The sequence below is a fragment of the Poecilia mexicana genome, unplaced genomic scaffold (assembly GCF_051168715.1).
Source record: "Poecilia mexicana isolate PSO_F unplaced genomic scaffold, ASM5116871v1 scaffold_4, whole genome shotgun sequence".
Taxonomy (NCBI): domain Eukaryota; kingdom Metazoa; phylum Chordata; class Actinopteri; order Cyprinodontiformes; family Poeciliidae; genus Poecilia; species Poecilia mexicana.
The window spans coordinates 10,079,273-10,101,030 of NW_028263373.1; the positions used below are offsets into that span (position 1 = coordinate 10,079,273).

General features: G+C 41.2%; 2 protein-coding genes across 2 annotated transcripts in view; both read right to left on the bottom strand.

Annotated features, from left to right (window-relative positions):
- Nucleotides 1-6,483: 6,483 nt before the first annotated feature.
- On the bottom strand, nt 6,484-15,497 carry slc35a3a (solute carrier family 35 member A3a). Its single transcript, XM_014991518.2, has 8 exons — nt 15,149-15,497; nt 14,867-15,065; nt 13,122-13,276; nt 12,902-13,024; nt 10,693-10,867; nt 9,094-9,212; nt 8,822-8,955; nt 6,484-8,734 (listed from the first exon to the last, which is right to left on the bottom strand). The coding sequence occupies exons 2-8, from the start codon at nt 15,054-15,056 to the stop codon at nt 8,644-8,646; spliced, it is 987 nt and encodes a 328-aa protein (XP_014847004.2). The 5' UTR covers nt 15,057-15,065; nt 15,149-15,497; the 3' UTR covers nt 6,484-8,643.
- Nucleotides 15,498-17,711: 2,214 nt separating this feature from the next.
- Nucleotides 17,712-21,758, bottom strand: part of notch2 (notch receptor 2) — a 53,072-nt gene continuing 49,025 nt past the window's right edge. Inside the window, exons 33-35 of the mRNA XM_088004921.1 lie at nt 21,491-21,638; nt 21,114-21,211; nt 17,712-20,921 (exon numbers count right to left, since the gene is read on the bottom strand). Coding sequence (XP_087861047.1) covers nt 19,491-20,921; nt 21,114-21,211; nt 21,491-21,638 — 1,677 coding nt within the window. The 3' untranslated portion in view covers nt 17,712-19,490. The remainder of the gene's footprint in view (nt 20,922-21,113; nt 21,212-21,490; nt 21,639-21,758) is intronic.

Consider the following 21,758-nt stretch of genomic DNA (forward strand, 5'->3'; position numbering starts at 1 on the left):
CCACTGCTTTCGGGACTAGCTGCCAGAGTTGCCACTGTGTTCGGGTGACTTCGGCTGACTTCGGCTGACCTCGGCACCTCTTACTGGCACTTCCTCTGACACCTGCCATTAGTGTCACTGTTTTCGGGTCTAGCTGTCAGTGTTGCCACTGCGTTCGGCTGACTTCGGCTGACTTCGGCACCTTCCAAGGGTTGCCACGACCTCATACTGGCACCTCCCACGCCTCACGGACCCCTCTCGCCTATTTTTGCTCACGAGATTTAGGGCGGCCATCTTATAGCGTTCGACCGCTCCACTCAGCGTTATATGTTTAACAGGCACAATGACGTATTTGAACATTTAATCTTTCATAACACGCTGTTTTGTTACTGGAAACCTTATACATGCAGCCATATTTATAAACAGTTGTATTTTTAAAGTATTTTTAATTGTATTATACATACTTCAGCATATTTAAATATGCTTAGTGGGGAAAACAATAGAATAGAAATATAATATTCTTTGGTGACAGCTTCTGTGTCAGAATTAATATGAATGAATTTATAATTAATGAAAATAATGGTGGATCTGGCACAAAGTATTGCATTTCTTGTTAAGTATTCTGTTCCCTTAAAAAAAGCAAATATGCCCTGGTCTATTTTTTATACAGTCTCAAATTTCAGTTTCCAATAAACAGCCTCAGTGAAAACATGTTGACAGTTGCCATAAGCTGTCACTTGTGCCACGGGCTTCTGGGTAAGGTGCCACTTGTGCCACCTTACCACTGGGTAAGGTGACACAAGTAAGGTGGCCATGGGTGCCACAGGCTGCTAACCTCATTCTCTATCTGTTTCAGACAGAATGTAGCATATGAATAACTTTAGATCAAACAAATAGAAATAAAATATATCTTAATTACAACATAATTCTCATACATATTTAAATATACAGCCGGTGTTCAGACTTAAACAGAGAAAGACAACTCCTGCGCTTTCAGATGGGACCTCTTCTGCAACAGGTGATAATAGCTACCAGTAGGTACCTACCACTACAACTGACACTCGGTTGCCATGGTATGTCAGTGCTGACAAGCTCCTGTCAGTTCCGGATTATAATTATTTTCATACAATGACCTTAATATAATGCTATTGATTATTAAACCGGGTAAGTTCACTAATATTGACTTATTAGTTAACATTTCTGACAGTGGCAACATGAGATATTGACAATTCCAGAGTGACATTATGTTCAGCCTGGTTCCATGACAGTGCACAGGATGTCATAAGTTATAGTGGCTGCCTGGTCTATTATCTAATAGACCAGGCAGCCACTATAACTTTCAGTGTTTTTTGTTAAGATAATGCATTTTTTAAAAAAAGAAACATGTTATCATAATTTTCCAAAAATGCCAGTTAATCATTTTTAAATAGTTATTACTTGTTTTTATTTATTACATTTAATCCCCGCTATTTTTCATTATTTGTCAAGTTTATTACAGATTTGTGTGGCATAAATGAAGGTTGCTTCTCTGTGTTTTTTTCTGGTTCGGTTCATTGTCTTCAAAGTTTTCTTATTCAAAGATGAGAGAATGACTAAAATCTGAGCTAAAAAATGCATTTCAACAGCATTTTCAAGGCAGCAGGAGGATTTTCACTTTCAAGTTAAAACAACTTCAATTTTTTTACACCAATATTGAATATTGATAAGTCAAAACACAAATTATTTACACCTCAAAAAATTTGACAATGTGTGAATCTTAAGCAGCATTAAGAACAAGAATGTTACATATTTTTGGAAATAAAAATTACTTTAGTTTATACTTAAGATGCAAATGATTTTTTCAAAGAAAATTGTGCTGTTTACATATTATTTTATTTGGCAGATATGTTTCAACATTTTTTCAAGTTTATGTCACAAAGTATATGCATAGTAATTGATTTGTCAATATTTATTAGCCATTGTATGTAAATACTTTAAACAGCAATTTGAAGTCTACTGTAAAATTCATGTTTAGTCAACGTGTGAATTTACTACATCAGGATCAAATAACTTATTATTCCTCCATGAGAAATTATGATCATTAAGCTTAAATTTATTTTTCAAACTTTATTAATTTCTACAATATACGTTATACAGAGTCTGATTATTATTACTATTATCCAGTTGCAACATTTGGCTTCCTGTTGCACTATGTCAGCCACTGTTCTGCGATATAAACATGGGCAAGGGTTGAATGTCATTTTGATTAAGTAAAAAGTCCTATTAACTATCAGTGATGTGTGATTAACCAGATGTGTCTTTGAACATAGTGACAGGTTCCACTGTAATAGTGACACTTTATAGTATATTCAATTGGCCATCTTGATTGAATTAAACTCAGTCAAAAATATTCAAAGTGTTAAATGGATAAATATACAATTACCATTGAATTTTTTTTTATAAACACGCATTATAAGTAACACGTTTTCAAAAAACTGTCATTGCCATCCCCCAAAACATCGGAAACAGTTGTGACAGCTCTGAAACATCCTGGACATCTAACAGCAGCTCTAGTGGAGGCGAGACTCAGCTGTTACAAAGGTGCCGAAACCAATGGCATCCCTGATACCTTCTGTGTATTTGATTAATTCAAAGACGGAAGGAGTCGGCTGGATTATTCAGATGAACTTTAGTGAATAAATAGGATGAACGAATCATACATGATATAATAAACGTGTAGGAATTCAGCTAACATAAGTATTTATGCGAAAAAAAAAATTATTAAATTCTGTCTTCTTCGTCTGTGTTTAAGTTCTTCTTCTACTAGTAATAAAGCATCATGGGATATGTAGTCCATTTGCCTAAGTCAGTAGCAACACTGAGAGCTAGACCCGAAAACAGTGGCACTAATGGCAGGTGTCACCGGAAGTGCCAGTAAGAGGTGCCGAGGTCAGCCGAAGTCAGCCGAACGCAGTGGCAACTCTGGCAGCTAGTCCCGAAAGCAGTGGCACTTGTGGCAGGTGTCACCGGAAGTGCCAGTAAGAGGTGCCGAGGTCAGCCGAAGTCAGCCGAACGCAGTGGCAACTCTGGCAGCTAGTCCCGAAAGCAGTGGCACTTGTGGCAGGTGTCAGCGGAAGTGCCAGTAAGAGGTGCCGAGGTCAGCCGAAGTCAGCCGAACGCAGTGGCACTTGTGGCAGGTGTCAGACCTGCCACCGGAAGTGCCAGTACGAGGTGCGGTGTCACGATTTGCGCTCGGCCCTGCTGTAACTCTGAGAAAACACCGTCAGTGCTGGGATGTATCATTAATCTTCGATGTAGCTCCTCAGGCTCAGGAGGAGCCTTGACACAGGCGGTTATACACGAAAAGGTTTACAGCCTTAAAGATCCTCCTGAGGGAAAGCTTTGGAGGTGAAGGCGAAATTTAAGACAACTCCATCGTGGGGGGGATTAATTGATCGTTTTCATGTCAGATGGATGATGTGAATGTAGGTATTCAGGTGTTTTTGTCTGTGCAGATGTGTTTTTTTTATTTTTTATGACGGCTGCGTTCGGGGTTGCTGCTGTCACACCAGACTGCCTCAAACACGCCAGAGGCCTCATTCAGGTTAGTTTTTACATTCAACTTTCAGATCACAGGAAACAGACAGACTCGACACGTTCACATCCTCACGGACACACTTGACACGTGAATGAAGCCTACAGAGAGATTCTCCTTTTCTAACAGTGACTTCATCCAAGCTTCCCAGTTGCTCCAAGTTCTGCCTTCGCAAAGCCAGAGATGCCTGCCGATGTCGACAGTGAAGCCGGATTTTTTTATTTTTTTATTTTATTTATTTTTGGTGGGATTTTCAGGCCCCTCGTATTAGATTTGGAGAGAATGAAGATGTAAAGGAGGCAAACGTACCCCGAAATGGTTTGACTGTTTGTTACTAAGGGAAACCAGTATACCACCATGTCGAATCAAAACTACATGCCTCATCATCAAACACTCTGCCTCCCTTTTCACCTCCATAAATTTATGGTTCTCCGTCAGTATTACTTACAGGGGCTTTATGCTGCTTTTGGCTCCCAGGGGGCGCTGTGTTCGGACTCGTATCGTGACACGGATGGGGTGTAGTAGAGTTTGGGGGTTGGGAGTGGCGTATAGGAACTCTAAACTCTTCAGTTTTCCTCTCTACCTTGCCTGTCGCTCTTAAGCTTTGCATCCCGTCTTAAAATGCGGTTTAAAAATCTGTCTCTACAATCGACTACTTGCTTTAAAAACTCGTTATCGTAGTTTTTATGTCTCCGAAGGCAAACCAGAGAGCGCATTCCAACTATTGAGGAATTGCATTTCTCCTGCCTCTCTGGGGGAAATTTGCTCTTCCCGCTTTTGCATAGCAAGATCCCACTGATCCAACTGGGGTCAGGATTATCAGTAAGGGTTGCACCAGTACATGCATAAATGCATCAGTCAGTATTATTGGTGCCTTTTCTGGTTGGTAAGCTGCACATCTCGTGTGTTTCACCTGCTGACATCTGTGGTGGATTTATTCTGTGGTCAGGGATGGCCGCGTTTCCCTTCAGCCTGAAGGACACAGAGTAACCAACTTGAGTTTTTGTTTTAACATTTGAGTAGAATTTAAAGTTTTTCATAATCATGTCCATAAACAATTTACCTCCAACCTTATTTATGTTTTGTTTTCAGGGGATTTTTTTTGTTTGTTTTTGTAATTTTCCCCTTGTATTTCAAAGTTTTGAGAAGCTGTAGTTTCTTTACTGACTTTTGTCAGTTTGGAAGTGTCTTTGTGGCGACCATAAGATTTCTTTTACAGACCAGTGTTTTTCATACGTACAGTGTTGTCAGCTGGAAGAGTTTTAATTTTGTTTTGTAACCCCTCCTCAAAATTGCTGGCAGGCTAATTGTGATTAAATATGCTTTAAAACAGTTAGAAAAACTTTTTTTTCCACGTAGGATTTAAAATAGCTCACAGCGCCAGGTTTTTGAAATATTATACACATTTATTTGCTCCTCACCCAATAAAATACAGAGCACTAGATTTCCTTCATAAGTGCTTTTAAATGCTGTGGGACTTTGCACTTATGGCTGCTGTCAAAATGCAAAAGTACTCAAGTGTGATACGAATATATTAATATTTACCAGGCTCCCCATCTCAGTGTAACCACTGAATATTTCAAAGAAACCAAAAATGAGAAAATTACTAGGAAATTTGCTCTCGACTCAAGTCAACCCATTTCACGATGCCTTGCAAAATATTTCTATCTGTTGATGTTTTCCTTAAAACATTTTGTCATGTGACAATGATGAAAAAAATGAGATAAGAAATCCATGTTGATGAATCATGTGCAATCAAAATAATCAATTAAACAAAAGACAGCCTTACTCCACATCTGTCCCTAATCAATAATCAATGTTCACATGAAAGGTAAATGCCCCACCCAAACACAAGCCACCAAACCTTGACATGTTTTATTGGGATTGTATTTATATGAAACCTCACCTAATTTATTAATCCTATGACCTCTGAAGGTCGCACTGGATTTTATTTAAAGGAATCAGAATAAAGGAGGCTGAATACAAGTGCATTTCACATGTTTTTGTAGATTTATAGACCCAAAGATACACTCAAATTTCATTGGTGTATCATAAAAAAACAAGTAACAAAACGTGAAAAATATGACAGTGTAGGAATGCTTTTGAAAGGCATTGTAAGGCTGACTGTACGCTCATGACAATCCATTTAAAAGTGGTACAGAATTGCTGCTCAAAACCCAAACAGATAAATTCAAAAAGACGTCCTAGTGAATTAAAAACAGTCACAGTGCCTCCTCTTCTGGCGTCATGTCTTTTTCTAAACTGCTATTTCAAAAAAAAAAAAGAAAAAAAGAAAAAAAAGAATGTCACTTGTTTGCCAATTGTTTAATCAGTCCATTCCGCCTCATCGACACAAAAAAACCCCGGACGGATCACGGAGGAGCGCCGAGCCCAGCCAGAGGAGGAATGGACGACGTTCCCGCAAAGATCGCTCCCATGCTGCTTCTTCATCGTGGCGCCAACTGAACGAGGCTTCACAGACCGACACACACCTCACCGTCAGAGAGGCGGGCAGCCGGGTGTTTTGGAAAACGGATACGCCTACCTTTAACCTCGACCCGGGAGCGGTCGGGTGAAAAATCTGAGGATTCAAACTTCTGAAGTCACGCCGACAATCAGGAAACCCCCCCCAACATTGCAGCACTTGTGACCGAGGAGTTCATTATTGTTCAACGAATCGTGGCTTTTCTAGTGTAAAAATAGTGACGACTGTAATGTTTTAATGAGGAAAAATAAATTGAAATATATTTATATCCGATCATATCTGCTGCCTGTGTGTACGAGGGTTTCAAAAGTATAATTTTCTCTATAAAGGAGTCTCCATAAGGAGAATTATAGGTTAATTATTTAGTGACGTCAACTCAGAATATCAGGCTTATGTTCTTGAATTTCTTTCCATTTTACCAAACCGCACAAAAAAACTCTCCATATTGTCACCTTTATATTGTGTTTTAATACATTCCAATCTGAATATAACTGTTAATGTGTTGCACAGCAGAAAGGTTCAAACAGGAGCCACACAATAACCCATACTCATAAGTTACACACTGTCCTTACAGAAAAGCTTCACATGTAGATAATTAAGATAAACTTAATATTTATACCCGCTTTATACCAACGTAGCTCAGAAAACAAAAACATAATGAATCATAAATTCCCTAAAAGGATTCTGTGTTTGATTATTTGGCCACAGAGTCAATACAATATACTGCAAAAATAAAAATAATAAAATAAAATAAAACAAAGAGCTTCACCATCATCATTGGCCTAAAAGAACAATGTAAACCTAAGCCAAATTACTGCAGCTAAACTAAAGACTGATTTAAAGATGATTTCAAGTTCCAAAATGAACCAAATCACCAGTTTTTTTTTTTTTCTTTGAGTGGTGTCACAGCAGCTGCTCGGTTCAATTCCTCAGTCAAACATTTTACTCCAAATTACAGTAAAAAGTTTGATTCCAGCTGGCTGAGACGACGGCGGAGCGATCCGGTCACAGAGTGTCTCTGAGTTTGATGACGAGAAGACATTTTACGGACTGAAGAAAGACAGCAGTCATTTAGAAAACACAAGTTGTAGTCAATGAAAGCATCAGTGTCTTAAGAAAATGTGTTTGTAGAACCTTTCACACTGACTGGCACCCCTGGCAGAGACGAGAGAAATCTAACCTTTCGTTTAGGCGAACTCAAACACTAGGAAATATTTAGAATATTGAGAAATTTTTTTTTTTTCTTACTAAACTCACTGTTGCCATATGTGCTGCTCATATCCCCCCCTTTTGGTACCTGTACAATCTCTCTCCAGGTTATCCACAGTTTTGGGTCAGCTCTTAAGTTTTCTTCTTCTCAGCTCACCAAACAGGTTTAAGGCCTGTGGAGCGAGTTGGATCTGCCTGGTGATCCGTATCCGTTTCGATTTGAACGTATGATTTCCACCATTACCATGTGGGAGGCAATCTAACGAGGTTCCCACAAACTACAGTTGTTGTTTTTTTCATGCTGGGAATGGGAAACCAACTACTCCAAAAATATGAAATGATGTCCCTCAGATCAACTTTAACTCACACAGTCCCAGGAGGATGGAAATAATTGAAACCAAATCCATATTTTTAAACAAAATGAGTATTTCGACCCCCAACAGCAACAGTGTTATGTATAGGTTTCCACAAATATTGACCTATTTCCCAAATTACCAGAAAATGCAATTTTTCTGTAGCATTTCAGTAGCAAATGAAGAAGAATCCACATCTGTCTTCAGTAAACAGCATGTTCCTCAGTGTTTTCCAATTTGAAGAGTCATATTTAAATGTCAGCGAAACAGGAAAAAAAAACAACTGCTTCTGTTGCAATGTGGGATAAATTAGCTTAAATTAAAGGTTAGATTTTCTAAAAAAAAAAAGAATTTATACTTCAGCAATAACAGCCTAATTTAAGTTGAGCCTCCCCCCCTCCCCATCTTCATTAGGGGTGCCATAAAGTGTGCAGGCCACTACAGTTCAAGTGTGTGTGAAGGGCGTGTAACACCTGAGCTACACTGGACCCTTTCATGCCAGAGTTATTGACCTGTTTGAGTTCAGCGATCTGTTAGCATCTCACATCAGGTTGTAATGTTTGCTTAAAATGGACAAAAAGAGCAATAAATACTATGGCTGTAGAGGCGCTCTCTTCCTCTGCAATCATTTACTGCATGGGCGTGACCAGCGTGGCAGTAAACGGTTACTGGTTGTCAAACTGGTCCTTCATGAACTCTATCAGTCCGTCCTTTTCCTGTAGACGTGGCAGCCAGGACATCTCTGCCACAGTATAGAGAGGAAAGGAAAAAAAAACACACACACTCTTGTGTTTTCTCCTCCCCCCCGTGCCCCCCAAGAATAAAATCGCTTCTCCTTCAGAAGTGAGGCACTTTCGGTGTGAGACCAACCACAGTGTTGTGCTTGCATTTCTGTCCTCTTCTCACAATATGTGATGAAGACCTCCTCCCTCTCCCCCTTCATCCCTCCTTTTTTCTGTCCCCTCAGCACTCTCGTCTGTCCTTCCTCCTCTCCGCCATCTTGAGGCTCCAACTGGACCTCCTGAAGCTGCCGTAGAGTCAGCTTAAGCCCTGCTGGGGTTGGCGGACGGCTTACCTTCGTAGCCGTACAGGAAAGTGGCGGTGATGACCAAAACTGCCCCGAGGAAGAACACGCTGTGGAAACGAAACAATGAGCTCCGGAAACCATAAGAAAAAGCATCCATATGTACGAAGAAAAAAAAAAAATACGGGTTCTTCTACCTTGAGGGGTCAAAGTCCTGCAGCAGGAAGTAGGATATAAGAGTGGACAGGATGATGGAGAGTGACGTGGCAAAACCTTTTAGGATGTTGTCTGCATACTTGATGACCGCTGCTATGACCAGACCACCCAGCGCCTGGAGAAACAACAAACACACAGACGCAGATGGACGAAGGCGCGACCTGAAGGGGCCCGATGAGCCGCTTTCAGCAAAACTGGATGGCTGCTGGTGGGGAAATGACATCGGATCCCGTGGTAGTGGAGGAGGAGTTACCTGCAAGGCTACGACCGTCCAGGTGATCGTGTTGTATCCCTGAAACATCCCCGACTCTCTCACCCGCTCCCCGTCGTATGCTAGCATGCCAAAGAGGCCAAACACAAAGCCGAACATTCCTGGAAGGAGAAACACACACATACACACACATAAATAAATAAAACGGGATAACCCAAACAGAACAACACAAAACACACCAGCTGCTAAAACAGCATAAATGCATCAATCCACATTTCACAGGAAGTGTCAATGTGGTAGATCTGCTCTCATAGGTTGCTTATGGGCCATTTACTGTATCTGCTAGCGTCCCTAGTGTTCAACTTGTAGTGGGATTTTTTTTTTTCTAAACGTAAAATTTTAAAATAATTGTACTCTCACAATAATCTAATGTAAATGATCTAAATGATTTAAAAGAAAATACAGAAACTCTTTAATAAGACCTAAAATATTCTCAGTTGAACAGGTTTGTCTGGTGCAAGATTCAGTCTGCAATGGTTATCAATGGTTGTAATAATCCTCAGCACACCAGCTTCAACAAATATTATAGAAGTGTATGAAAACAGAAGTACAGATTGGGAGAACATTTTTTAAGGGAAACTGTTAAGAAGGTGTGTGCAGCATGTAATTAAGATTGTATAAAGAAAATTGCAAATTCCTAAAAAGCAGAGTTTGACACAGACTGCATCAGGTTGAGAGAAAAAAAAATCCATGCTGAAAATCAGGAAAAACAAGTCTTTCTATGGGGAATTTTCAAAGTAAAGCTCTGTACGTTGTAGCACCCCCTAGTGCTGCATGCTTCCCAAATTGGTAGGTTACTAACTCAGGATAAAGAATCCAGTTTGAGAATATTTGTCAGAATAATTCAGCTAGCTGGCAACAGTGTGTTTGCGCAGACTTAATTTCCAAATAACACACAGAAAATAATTTCTCTAAAAAGAAAAAACAGTTAAAGTCATATTTTATTCAGGCTTCATTTTTGGCCTTCACAGTTTTAGCAGTGCTGCAATTTACAGGAGTTTTAAACTCAAGAATTGGGTTAGCCTAATGACTAAAGAAGCTAATTTAAATTACCTTGAGGTTCGAGGAATGTCTCAAGACTCTTTTAGCTGTTTAGGCTTTGGTGTGAGTTTTAAAGAAAAGAATGATGTAAAAAAAATTTTTTAAAAAAGACCTGCAATGATTTTTATATCACTGCATATCCCAGAGGCTGTGCACCTGAACTGTTGATGGCTGCTTAAAGCGCTTAAGTGTAAAGATCGTAAACAAGATTTGCCCGCAGAATTATGAATTAGCATAGCTTAGCTAAGCAGGTTAATAAGCAGGTTAGCTTCAACAGCCTTAAAACAGAAAAAGTCGGCTCTCAAATGTTTAACGCAGGTGGAAAAAAAGCTTTGAGCTCGCAGGAAGAGTCACAGGAGGCTGAGTACATGCCTCACATGTTCCAAGGTAAAAATAAACCCAAACAGGAACATTTGTCTTAACAGAAATTCACAGGGGGGAGAGAAAACCCAGCTGCCTCTGTTCTCGCTCTGGAAACACCGGCACACGCAACGCCACGCAGTAACGCCCCCAAGTCCGACGTCTCCGTCGACCACTGACCGAGCTGGATGTTGCGGATCCACACGCTCTGTTTGCTCTCCTTCAGGATCTTCTCAAAGTAGACGCCGGCAAAGCCGCTGGAGCAGCACGCCACCAGGACCGCCGTGACCCCGACGAACTGGGAGCCTGCGGAGCGGGCCTCCTTCTCTGGGGCCGCCGCAGACTCAGAGGGCCACTGTGGGGAGCAAAAACAGAAAACACTTTGATTTTGAGCATCGGTTTAGTAAGTTAATAATAGGAACACCGAGAACTCGTGTCAAAGTGGGTCAAACGTGTGGCCTTGCATCCGAGATGATGTTCACTTCAGCTTTAGCTTAAGAAACGTTCGATCCGTTCAAATGGATGGATGAAGAGCAGGAGTTTTATTCTTTGTTATGATGCCAAACTGGGCTGCTATTAATTTATTGCATGGTTTGTAAATACTGAAAACTACACCATGGAAAGTTGTAGAAAAAAAAAGGTCATCATAAGGAACTCCAACACACACAAAAAATATCCACATGTAATCTAAAACCTTTATTAAAATTTCCTACTTTGCATCCCAGAAGCAGAAGGATTCACTCGCTGCTCAGTAACAGAGTCAGCCCGAGTACGCCTTATGTTCATCTCAGGCAAACTTCTGTTTTCATTTGAATTTTTGCAAGCTGACAAGTTGAGCTGACAGGTTTGCAGATGGCAGAGAACAACCTTGTTTTCTGATGGTAAGCGAAAAAAAAAAAAACCCCAAAAAACCAATGCAAATAATCACGTGTTAAATTTAACTGGTTGACTTTTAGTAACACCTTGCCAACACGAAGAGAGAAGACTTAAACAACCCTGAATGAGTCATAACTCTGTGCTTTTGGATCAACTATGATACCACACATATAACATAATATTTAAAAAAAAAAGGGCCCCAAACTCTAGTCATTTATATTCGCAGTCAGGTCTGTAGATTTATAACACTAGGTGTCTGAAATCCATACGCTGGCATCTTCACGGTTTTGCTGAGTTGTGAGAAAATTGTTCTTGGGCTCTTTGTGCTGTCGTAAGCTGGAAAAAAGGTGGCAACACACAAAAAGGGAAAGGACGAGCCGTGGTGGTGCAGAGAGACAAAATAAAAAGGAATTTGTTTAATAGGCCGAAAGCTTTGTTTTAGATACAAATATCATTTGCTTGAACTGCAGGATTAGACGTAATATCCAGGCAGTCGCATTAAAAAACCACAACGCGAACGGAAGAGAAACTGAAAACAAGACGGTTGCTCCGTTTAATGTTTTTTTTTTTTTTTTTTTCCTTCTCTGAATCTGGAACCTGCTGCCAGGCGTAAGCAGAGTAAAACCTTGAAGTGAAGAGCTGAGACAGATTACAGCCAAAATTGTTGTCTAGAGATTTATAAAGAATGTTAAGAACTGAAATATTATCAGTAGACAATGACAGAAATATCCATCCTGTATTTTTAATCAAATATCAGTCGATTTAAGCACCACAGTCTTGAAACGTGTTCGGCTGATTGTGACTTTGTTGCTACAGTGGGTCCAGGCAGTTCTTACACTGCTTAAAAGTCTTTTTGTTTCTTTAAACGGAACCACAAACAAATATATTTGTTGGCTGATATGCATGATTCTGCTAGTGATTCTTGATTGTTTTTTTTTTGTTTAATCATTGGATTGGGTTGAAATTTGAAGCAACAAGACATTTGTGGCAATTCAAAATTTCTCATTTAACAAGCAGGGGAGACACATTATTCTGGTCGCACACTGCTGTGGGACACCGCCTTGTTCTGCACCCGAGCATTTGTCACAAATCAGACATCTTGGTTGTGTTGACAGCTTTAGGGTGTTTGGTTCCAATAACAAAACCCATTATGTTGTTATACGAGTATCACTTACTCATATCTGCTGCTCATACCACAAATGCATTTCCTTATGAATACTTTTAAAAGGAAATAGATAGCTATTAGATGTATTGCCAGTTAGCATCATTACGACAAAGCAAAGCAAAACACTCTTTGCAATTGATTTAGTTCATTTTTTTTTCAACTGGTGGCACAATAATACTTCCAGCTCTGAAACTTCAGAGCCATCGCTCCAAAACGAGTAAAGACAGCAACAATGAAGCCACTGCCTAGCTTTAGTTAAAGGACTTTAGTTAAATCTCTGACATCTGAAATTGAAGCAATATTGTTCCAGTTCATTCGAGCAAACTAAAACCAAACAATGTACCTCACCTGCACAAGAACCACTCCGGCCATCAGGATCAGCAAGGAGAGCCACTGGTAGACCCCCAGCCTGCGGCCAAGCATGGAGACAGAGAACAGGGCCGTGGTCAGGATCTTCAGCTGGTACGTCACCTGAGGTTAAAAAAAAAAAAAAAAAAAAGAAAGAGGGAAATGTTGTTAATCTAAAAGCACAGATTCGTCAGTCACTCCCATGGTCCTCTGGGCGTACCTGATATGTGGCGGCGTCCAGGTTGGACAGCGCGACGTACAGCAGGTTGTTCTGCAGCGTGTAGATCCCCGAAGGGATGGCCAGCTTCAGCGTCTCCACAGGTTTATGGAGGATTTCCTGACGCAGGATACTGTTCAGAGCTCGCATGCTGTAACCTGCAGCAGAGCAGGGAGAGCCATTAAAATGTCTTTATGCGGGGATAGAGCAAAAGAGGCAAGTGGAGTTTGTTTGCCCTCGCATGAGTGCAGCAACAACGAAAGCACAGCTTGGTGAAGCCTGAGTCTTTCCTTTTCAAATTGTTTTTAATTGTTCGTGGACGCCCAGGTTAAACTTGGTGTATGTTTGGTCTAAAAGTTAAAAGGTTTCGAAGCTTATTAAAAGTCTTAACCTGATTCAGACGAGAAAGCTGGGAACGAGCTAAGCTCAGACTAGGGAGCTCTCGATCGCCGACAGCGTCTTCATCAGATGAGCTCCCCAAATCACACATGTTGCTATACGTAAACATCGACCATGCAGACCTGCATTATTTTATTCTGTTTTCTGTGTTGTGATGGAAACTGAGTTCACTTCAAATCGGGGACTGAAGCAGCTCTGGTCGGAGGTTATGATTCATGCTTAATGGTTGACATTTTCTTTTTTATGCAAAACAAAAACTTAATTTTTAGTGACATCTAGAAACCGTCTGGTTGTCGGCGCGAAGACCGCACGTCTCGCATGTTAAAGTTGCATCATAATTACCGTTACTCTCTCATATTTTGCATTTTCAAGTCTTCAACAAACAAAAATATACATATTTTCCAAACATTGTCATTACCAAAATGTCACCAGTTCAAAAAGGATTCAGTGCAAAAAACACAAAAAATATTAGACCAAAAGTATTTTTGGTCTAATTTCTAGAGCAAATATACACTTGAAACAAGACAAAAACAACTTACAAGAAATATGGGTAACACTTTACCTGAAGGGGGGTGAATAAGACTGACATGACACTTTCATAAACATGACATGACATGTCATGAACATGAATAAGCCTTCATGAATATTTATGACTGTTGTCATAAAGCGTCATTCGGTAAATTATGACACTTTTAATACAAAGTTGACATTATTCAAAATGTCTTTGTTATGACAACTTGACATTAACCAGGAAATCATTACTGTTTAAACTTTACCTTTAATAACATAAAGTTATCTAAGTTTTAAAGTGCAATCAGTAATTATTTTATAACAAATTTATATCAGTAATGATTTCTTGTCAAGTTGTCATAACAAAGACATTTTGAATAATGTCAACTTTGTATTAAAAGTGTCATAATTTACCGAATGACGCTTTATGACAACAGTCATAAATATTCATGAAGCCTTATTCATGTTCATGACAGATGTTATGTCATGTTTATGACGGTGTCATGACAGTCTTATTCAACCCCCTTCAAATAAAGTGTTACCGAAATATGAGCTTGATTTAAGTGAGTAATTCCTTAATACTGATGAAAAAGTTTTGTGTTTTTACAAACAGGCAGTTTAGAAATTATGATGAGTTAGTATGAGGGGCCCTGGATTAAAATCTGCCTAGGGCCCCAAAAAGGCTGCGTGACGATGACTGATGTCAGAACAGGTTCCAGTAACACCAGGTCGATATGGTCCCCAAATCAAGGACTATGTAGGACCCTAAACATCCTGAGATCGGCCCTGGAAGGACCAGTACTTCTATGCTGGTGGAGCCCTCCGAACACCCCACTCACTGTGCTCCTTGAAAACCAGCACCACACAGGCGAGGATCTTCATGACCTCGGCCACCACCACGGCCGAGGACGCCAGGTACCGCGGGCCCTCGGCCTGGAGGGTGCGGGAGTACCGCATCGTGAGCACCAGCGACGTGGTCTGGAATACCAGCACGCCCAGGGAGAGGTACTTCAGCCGGGCTGAAGCCATGGTGGGAACCTGAGGAAAAACCGGACAGTCAGTCTGACGTGGAGGACGACGTGGAACCAGAGACAGGTGAGCCAGCAGACAGGTGAGTTCACCTTTTCCTTTACCGGCAGCCCGTCAGGTTCCCCTCAGCATGAAGTGGATTCCACTCCTTGAAGTTGTTGCCTCAGCTCAGTTCGGATTGTCTCTCTGAGGCAGACAGAGGGACAGTGGAGGATAATCCCAGCTGTCAAAACAGCAGCTCCTCTCCCGTCCGTCCCTTTAAGTCCGGTGAATCTCCTCCCGGCTCTCCGCACCGACCGTCGGGAAGCTCCGAGCCATTACGGTTCAACCACGCTTCAGAAGAGACGCGCACAAACCGCAGGAAAGCACTTTACTGGAGGAATCTCATGCCTCTGAAGGTCCTGGATCACTTCCTTGTTCACATCTCTTCCTTGTTTTTTTTTATTTCCCCCTTAACAGCTGAATATTGCGCCACCTGCTGGTTCGAGTCTAAATGTGTGGACGAATAATCCGTAAGGTGGGTTTATTTAGGAAATACTAACACACACTATTTGTAAAATTAAATCTAAATGATTAAAATTAAATTTCACACAGTGAAATTACAGACGGAGCTAATTCTTCACAAAGACAAAAAGAAACAAAAATTGTCTAAGTTTAAGGAGCAAATTTGTAAGTTAAGGAGGAAATCACAGTTTAAAATGTGCAAATTCAGACCTACTAGAAAAAAGTATTGTGTATCAGTAAGTGGAGTCATACCGTGGAATAATTTCAATATTGAAACTAGACAATGTCCAAAAATAATTGTCATATAAACATATGATTATTGGCGGATATAATATAACATTGCTATTCAGTTATTGTTGGTGTTTTTGTTGTTAATACTAGTTTTTTTGTGCAATTTAAATAAATACTGTTTGTCCATCTAGTTTTGTAAATGAAATTAAACAAATACTATGTTGGTAGGTGTATGGATTGTGCATGTAAGATTATATAGGTGGATAAGGAGTGGGAATATTGTTAAATTTATTCCACCCGCTCCCTTGAAAACGTAAAAATAATTTTAATCGTGCTGAATTTTTGTACATATTGAAAAAAATAAACAAATAAATAAGATTAGGGAATTGAGATTTAATGACATAAAGTAATATGCAATATTTATTTCCCTTTTGATTCTATATGACTCTACTTATTTATTTTTGATCTACAGGAAAAGCTTATTTTTATTTAGTCATAGTATCAAGAACACACTATATATCTAATATACTATTTAATACACAAACGGACTCTATTCAACTTCTGAAGGGAACTGGATGTTTTAGGAGCTTCAGAGAAAAGTAAATGCAGTTGAAACCAGAAGTTTACATGCACATTTACATACCTAAGTCTCTGACTAAGTCTTTCTCATTTTTTTTCTGTTCTTTTCAGACCCAGGAGAAATATTATATGAGACAAAGACAAGCTAAGGTAAATCTGAAAACTGCTTCGCATTGAAAACGTGTTCAAGCACAAACAGACTCTATATGGACATCATGAAACCTTGTTTCAGGGTTTTTTTTGTAGTTATTTCAATGTGAACTTACTGGTGAACTTTGGATTATTGTCCTGCTGCATTACCCAAGTTTGTTTGAGCTTAAGGTCATGAACGGACGGCCAGATGTCTCCTCCTGGATTTTCTGCCAGAGAACAGAACTCACGGTTTCCCCAGGTTCTGAACCAGTTGTGTTCTGGTGCAGAGCAGCAGCACCAGAACATCACAATACCACCATCATGTTGTTTTTCTCCTGAAACATCAGGAACATCTAGTTTTACTCCAGATGTAACAAGACGCGTACTTTCCTAAAAGTTTCACTTTTGTGTCACTAGTGCACAGAATATTTTCTCAAACAGGGCTTTATATTCTTCTTGCCCAGCAGATTTTCACCCTGGAACTCTCCCATTTTTTTGCCCTGTCTCTTTCTTACTGTTGAAACATGAACTCTGACCTCAGCTGACGGACGGCCTTTCGTGCTTTACATGTTTTTTTTTTTTAAATGAACTTTCTGCATGAGTCATTAAGGCGCTCCTGCAGTAATTTTTTTTCTCCATTTGTACGTGATTGCTTTCACTTAGTCTCAATTCAACATTACAACCTTTTTTTTTTTTGACTCTAATAAAGAAATGTTTTTAACAAGTTCAAATTCAATTCAAAAACACGTTATGTTAGCATGTTGTGTTGCTTTTTGAGGTCTTTTAGCCTACTTCATGTTTTCAGACAAGTTCCACATTATTCAAGTCTTTCAGGTTCTACAGGTGTGACAGTAATCAGGTCTGATCTCAGCCAATGATATTAAACAAAAGCGTTCTCAAAATGGTGCTTAATCACAGTTCTTGATTAAACAAGGCGTAAGGTGAGTGATGCTTTTTTTCCCCTCAATAAATGAGTTGGTCATCTGGAACCTGTCTTAGTATTTTATTATGTTTGTTTGATGATGTGAGCCATTTAAGTGACGTCACACGTTTAGGGAACAAAAGCAAAATATATACTTTATAGTTATGCACTACTTTGTGTTGGTGTGTCACATAAAATCCCAATAAAAGTGGAAACGTGAGTACTTTTGCGGTAGGCTATAGAATATTCCAGCTTAGATGAGAAAAATGGGCAAACATGCAGAGAGGTCTATGAAGATCAGGGCTTTATTTAAGTAAACACATTTGGTTTATTATTGTTTTTTTGTTTTTTTTCTGAACAGATTACCTCCTGAATCGACGTTGGTTCTACCTTTAACAAACATGGTGACAACTACTTCATACTGCATGGATAACATAGGCTATTTGGTTAACATAAAAAAGAATGGTAAACATACAAAAAAAAAAGATTTTATATACAGAACACAGACAGTCTTGAATAGGTACCAGATGATTATGACTGAAAAATACAGACTGACATCACATCGTACAGTACATGGCTTTGTGAAACTAAAGAGACTGTGTGTACAGGAACGAAGGCAAAGGTCAGGAATATTGATGAGCTCGACCTCACTCACGGCGATTCAACGTTTCAGCTGGTGCGGGATGCAAGCGCTCCGTCTCTTACCGTTGAGCAGATGCAAAACTTTTACAAGCAACAAATATATGTACACAGTGAGCATTTTTTGGCTTAACAAAACACAATTTGGTCTCCCACTCCTTTTTGAAAATAATCAACGATTTTATGATTGTCTGTGATTACAGAGCAGAAACTCACCATCCGCTTTGAGACAAAAAACAACAACAAAAAACCCATCTTTTACTGCTTGTGGGCAGACTTGGTTATGAATCATGACAAACGTTGATTGTAGATAAACAAATCTTATACAATTTTGGAAGACAACTGCTTAGAGGCAGTTTAACGGTAAAAACATACACCTTTGTAACTTTCAAAATCATTTAGGAAGTGCAGATATTTATATAAAAAACAGGCACTTTAAGAAGGCAACAACACCACATTTAGCTCAACTAAAACAAGCAGAAATTGCTTTAAGTGTATGTACATTTCTTCTTACAGAATAATAACAACGGAGACGGCAACGACGGACAAAACCAACACAAACGGCTTTAAAACAACAGAATGAATCCCTCCGATACGTCTTAAGAGTGAAAACGGACAAAACATAAATATCTCAACACCTGTTTTTGACTGTAAATCCCCATTTAAAGAACGTCCTGACATAATCGATGTACTGAACAGACAGAAAATGTAAAACCGTGATACAACAAAAGCTAAAAACCTAGCCATTGGCACAATAAACAGGAATAAAAAAAAAAAAACACCAACAACAAAACAGAGGAACCAACAAGCAGGTTTTTTTTTTTTCTTTAGTTAATGAAAGCATCAGCTGATTGAGACTCGTTAAATTAAAACATTTAGAGTGAACGGTGTCAACCAGAAGTTAGTATCAGCAAGTTTATAACACTGAAGAACACGTAAAGGTAGCATCTAGTGAACAGATTTAACAGACTTTTTGAGAATAGAGATAGAGTGTCAGTGTGGAGGATTTCTGATGAACAGTCTCCTTTTTCTGTTATTTAAGCAAGAAGAGCTGAACTTCTTCTGGTCGATAGTTTTTCTTCGCGATCCCTCGGGAATCGCAGAACCAGTTCGTGATGCACCTGGATGCCGTAGCAGTGGTTATTATTGTGCAAATTTGGTTCCAAATGAAGAGGAAGAAGTCTTGGCTGATGAATGTAAATATATGGAAAAGTTTTTAGAGCCAAGCTTCTGCTCCAGAGGATGTGATTTTAGCGGAAAGTACCAAATTACGCTATACAAACTATATACTGTTGCCTTAGTTGGAAACAGAAGGGGAGGTGGGTGACTAGGATTTTAGAGGACAGAGAGTGTACGAGAAAGGGACTGGGTGTGTGTTTATGTGTTGAACCAAAGAGTCAGTCTGTTTCTGCTCTCCTCTGGCGCCTTCATGCGAACACCTGCATGTTTCCGAGCTGAGGTTGCTGCGCGGGCGGCTGCATCTGCTGCGACGGCGGCTGCATCTGCGCCTGCTCTGGAATGTGTGTGTGGCGTGACGATGGCAGTGCGTGGTGGGAGTTCCCCAGCGGGGTGGGGCTGGTGGTGACGTCGGACCAGTCCGAGTTAGAGTGCGGAGAGGAGGAGGACCAGGGATCCGGGGACTCGGGGGAGGGGGTGAGGTATGGATGCTCGTTCTGCGGGTGGGTGGAGCGGCCCGGGGTGGTGCCCTCTGACCCAGAGAGGAGGTTGCTGTGCTGAGAGGGAGGGGTAGGGTATTTATCCACCGGGCTTTGCATGGGCGTATAGGGCGGCAGCGGTCGAGACTGGCCCTCCATCCCGTTGGAGTGGCTGATGTTGTGGGGATGCTGCAGGGTGTGGGAGGGGCCCTGCACCACGTTCATCTGGTCCGGGTAGATCATCCCCTGGCTGCAGTGGACGTGTCCCGGGACCGGCTGGGTGTGACACAGACTCTGGTTCTGGCCCTGGCTCTGGCTGACTTGTACCTGCCCCGATTGGGGCTGCTTCAGCATGGCCTGGCCCGTTCCCGTGGGAACCATCTGGAAGGTGACGATGGAGGGCAGCTGCTCCCTGATCATGGCGACGTTCATGGGGGTCATCATGGGGCCCTGGCCGTGGCTCATGCCAGCATGCGCTCCTCTCATGGCGTGCGGGAGGAGACCGAACATGTGACCGTTGTAGCCGTGCTTGGCCACTCCCCCCCAGCCCTGCTGCTGCCCCAGCATGTGGCTGACCGGGGGCAGCATTGCTCTGGAGGTGGGACTGCTCAGGAGGGGAGGGGAGTTGGCGGTGTTGGAGCCTGCGGCGGAAACGTCGCCTGCGTAGGAGTGAGGCGACTCCAGGGAGTCGACAGGCGACATGGTGACCGAGCTCTCTGTAGGAAGTCCTCCTGCTGCCTTTACACCATTAGTGCTGCCTCCACCTGCACCTCCTCCACCTCCTCCACCCGCCGCAGCCAGACCCGGACCCTCTCCTCCAGCAGGTTTCTTCCTTCTCTTTACTTTCAAGTCTTTAAGCTCCTTGGGCCCCCCGCCGACGCCCCCAGCCTTCGCTCCAGCTCCTCTGCTTCTGCTCTTCTTGCCTTGGGGTCCGGGCCGCATGCCGATGAAGCCTCCACCGTTCGCCCCACACATCACAGAGTTTCCACCTCCACCCATGTGGTTGGCGCCGTTGTGTGGGCTGTGAACCAGGTTGTACTGGTCCAGCAGGCGGACTATGTCATGGTGCATGCGCTCTTGAGCCGTGTCGCGGGGCAGCCGGTCCAGGTGATCGGTGATGTCGCGGTTGGAGTAGTGATCGAGAAGAACTTGAGCCGCCTCAAAGCTGCCTTCTCGTGCTGCGAGGAACAAGGGGGTCTCCTCCTGAAACAAACAACGATGCAGCCTGTTAATTTATGTCAGGCTGCAATGATCCAACAGAAACACCCCTCAATATTTATACAGTAACAAATGTGTAGTAACAAGTGCATCACATGATGATAGATATATTCATCTGTCAGAAAAAACTGCAGGACAAACCAACACACACAAAATATAACTATAATAACAACAAACCTTATTGTCCTGCATGTCGCGATTGGCTCCATTCTTCAGAAGCACAAGAGTAGCCTCCACATTGTTAACTGCAGCCGCCCAGTGCAAAGCAGATTTACCTAAACGTTGATAAAAAAATATATATAGTTTGTTAAATAGATGTTATTTTTTCAGATGATATTTAAAATCAGATCTCCATTTCTACTCTTTGCTTTTTAAAAAATCTGCCAAAATATCAACAATATGACTCAAAAAGGGGTGTAAATGACCACAATGTTTATAAAATGGCGTAATCCCTCTGCAGTCACATTTTGGTTGATGAACCTAACGTTGTAGCCCGCCCTGCTCACTTAGAGCAAGCATACCAACAACAACAACATTATCATTTGCTGTCTTACCGTGGTCGTCTACAGCGTTGATGTCAGCGTGGCAGTGGATCAGCTCTTCTACCATGCCCTCCACAGCGAGCCGTGCTGCCAGGATCAGCGGCGTCGTACCGTCGTTCATCCTGGCGTCCAGTTCTGTAGCGCGGTTCCGGATCAGAATCTGGAAAAACAAACATAACGATACGTGAAGAAAACAAACCTGGGGAAATTTGTCTTGGACTAAACAAAGCTGATACCATAATTAAAAACAACTACAATTAATAGCATGATACATTAAAAT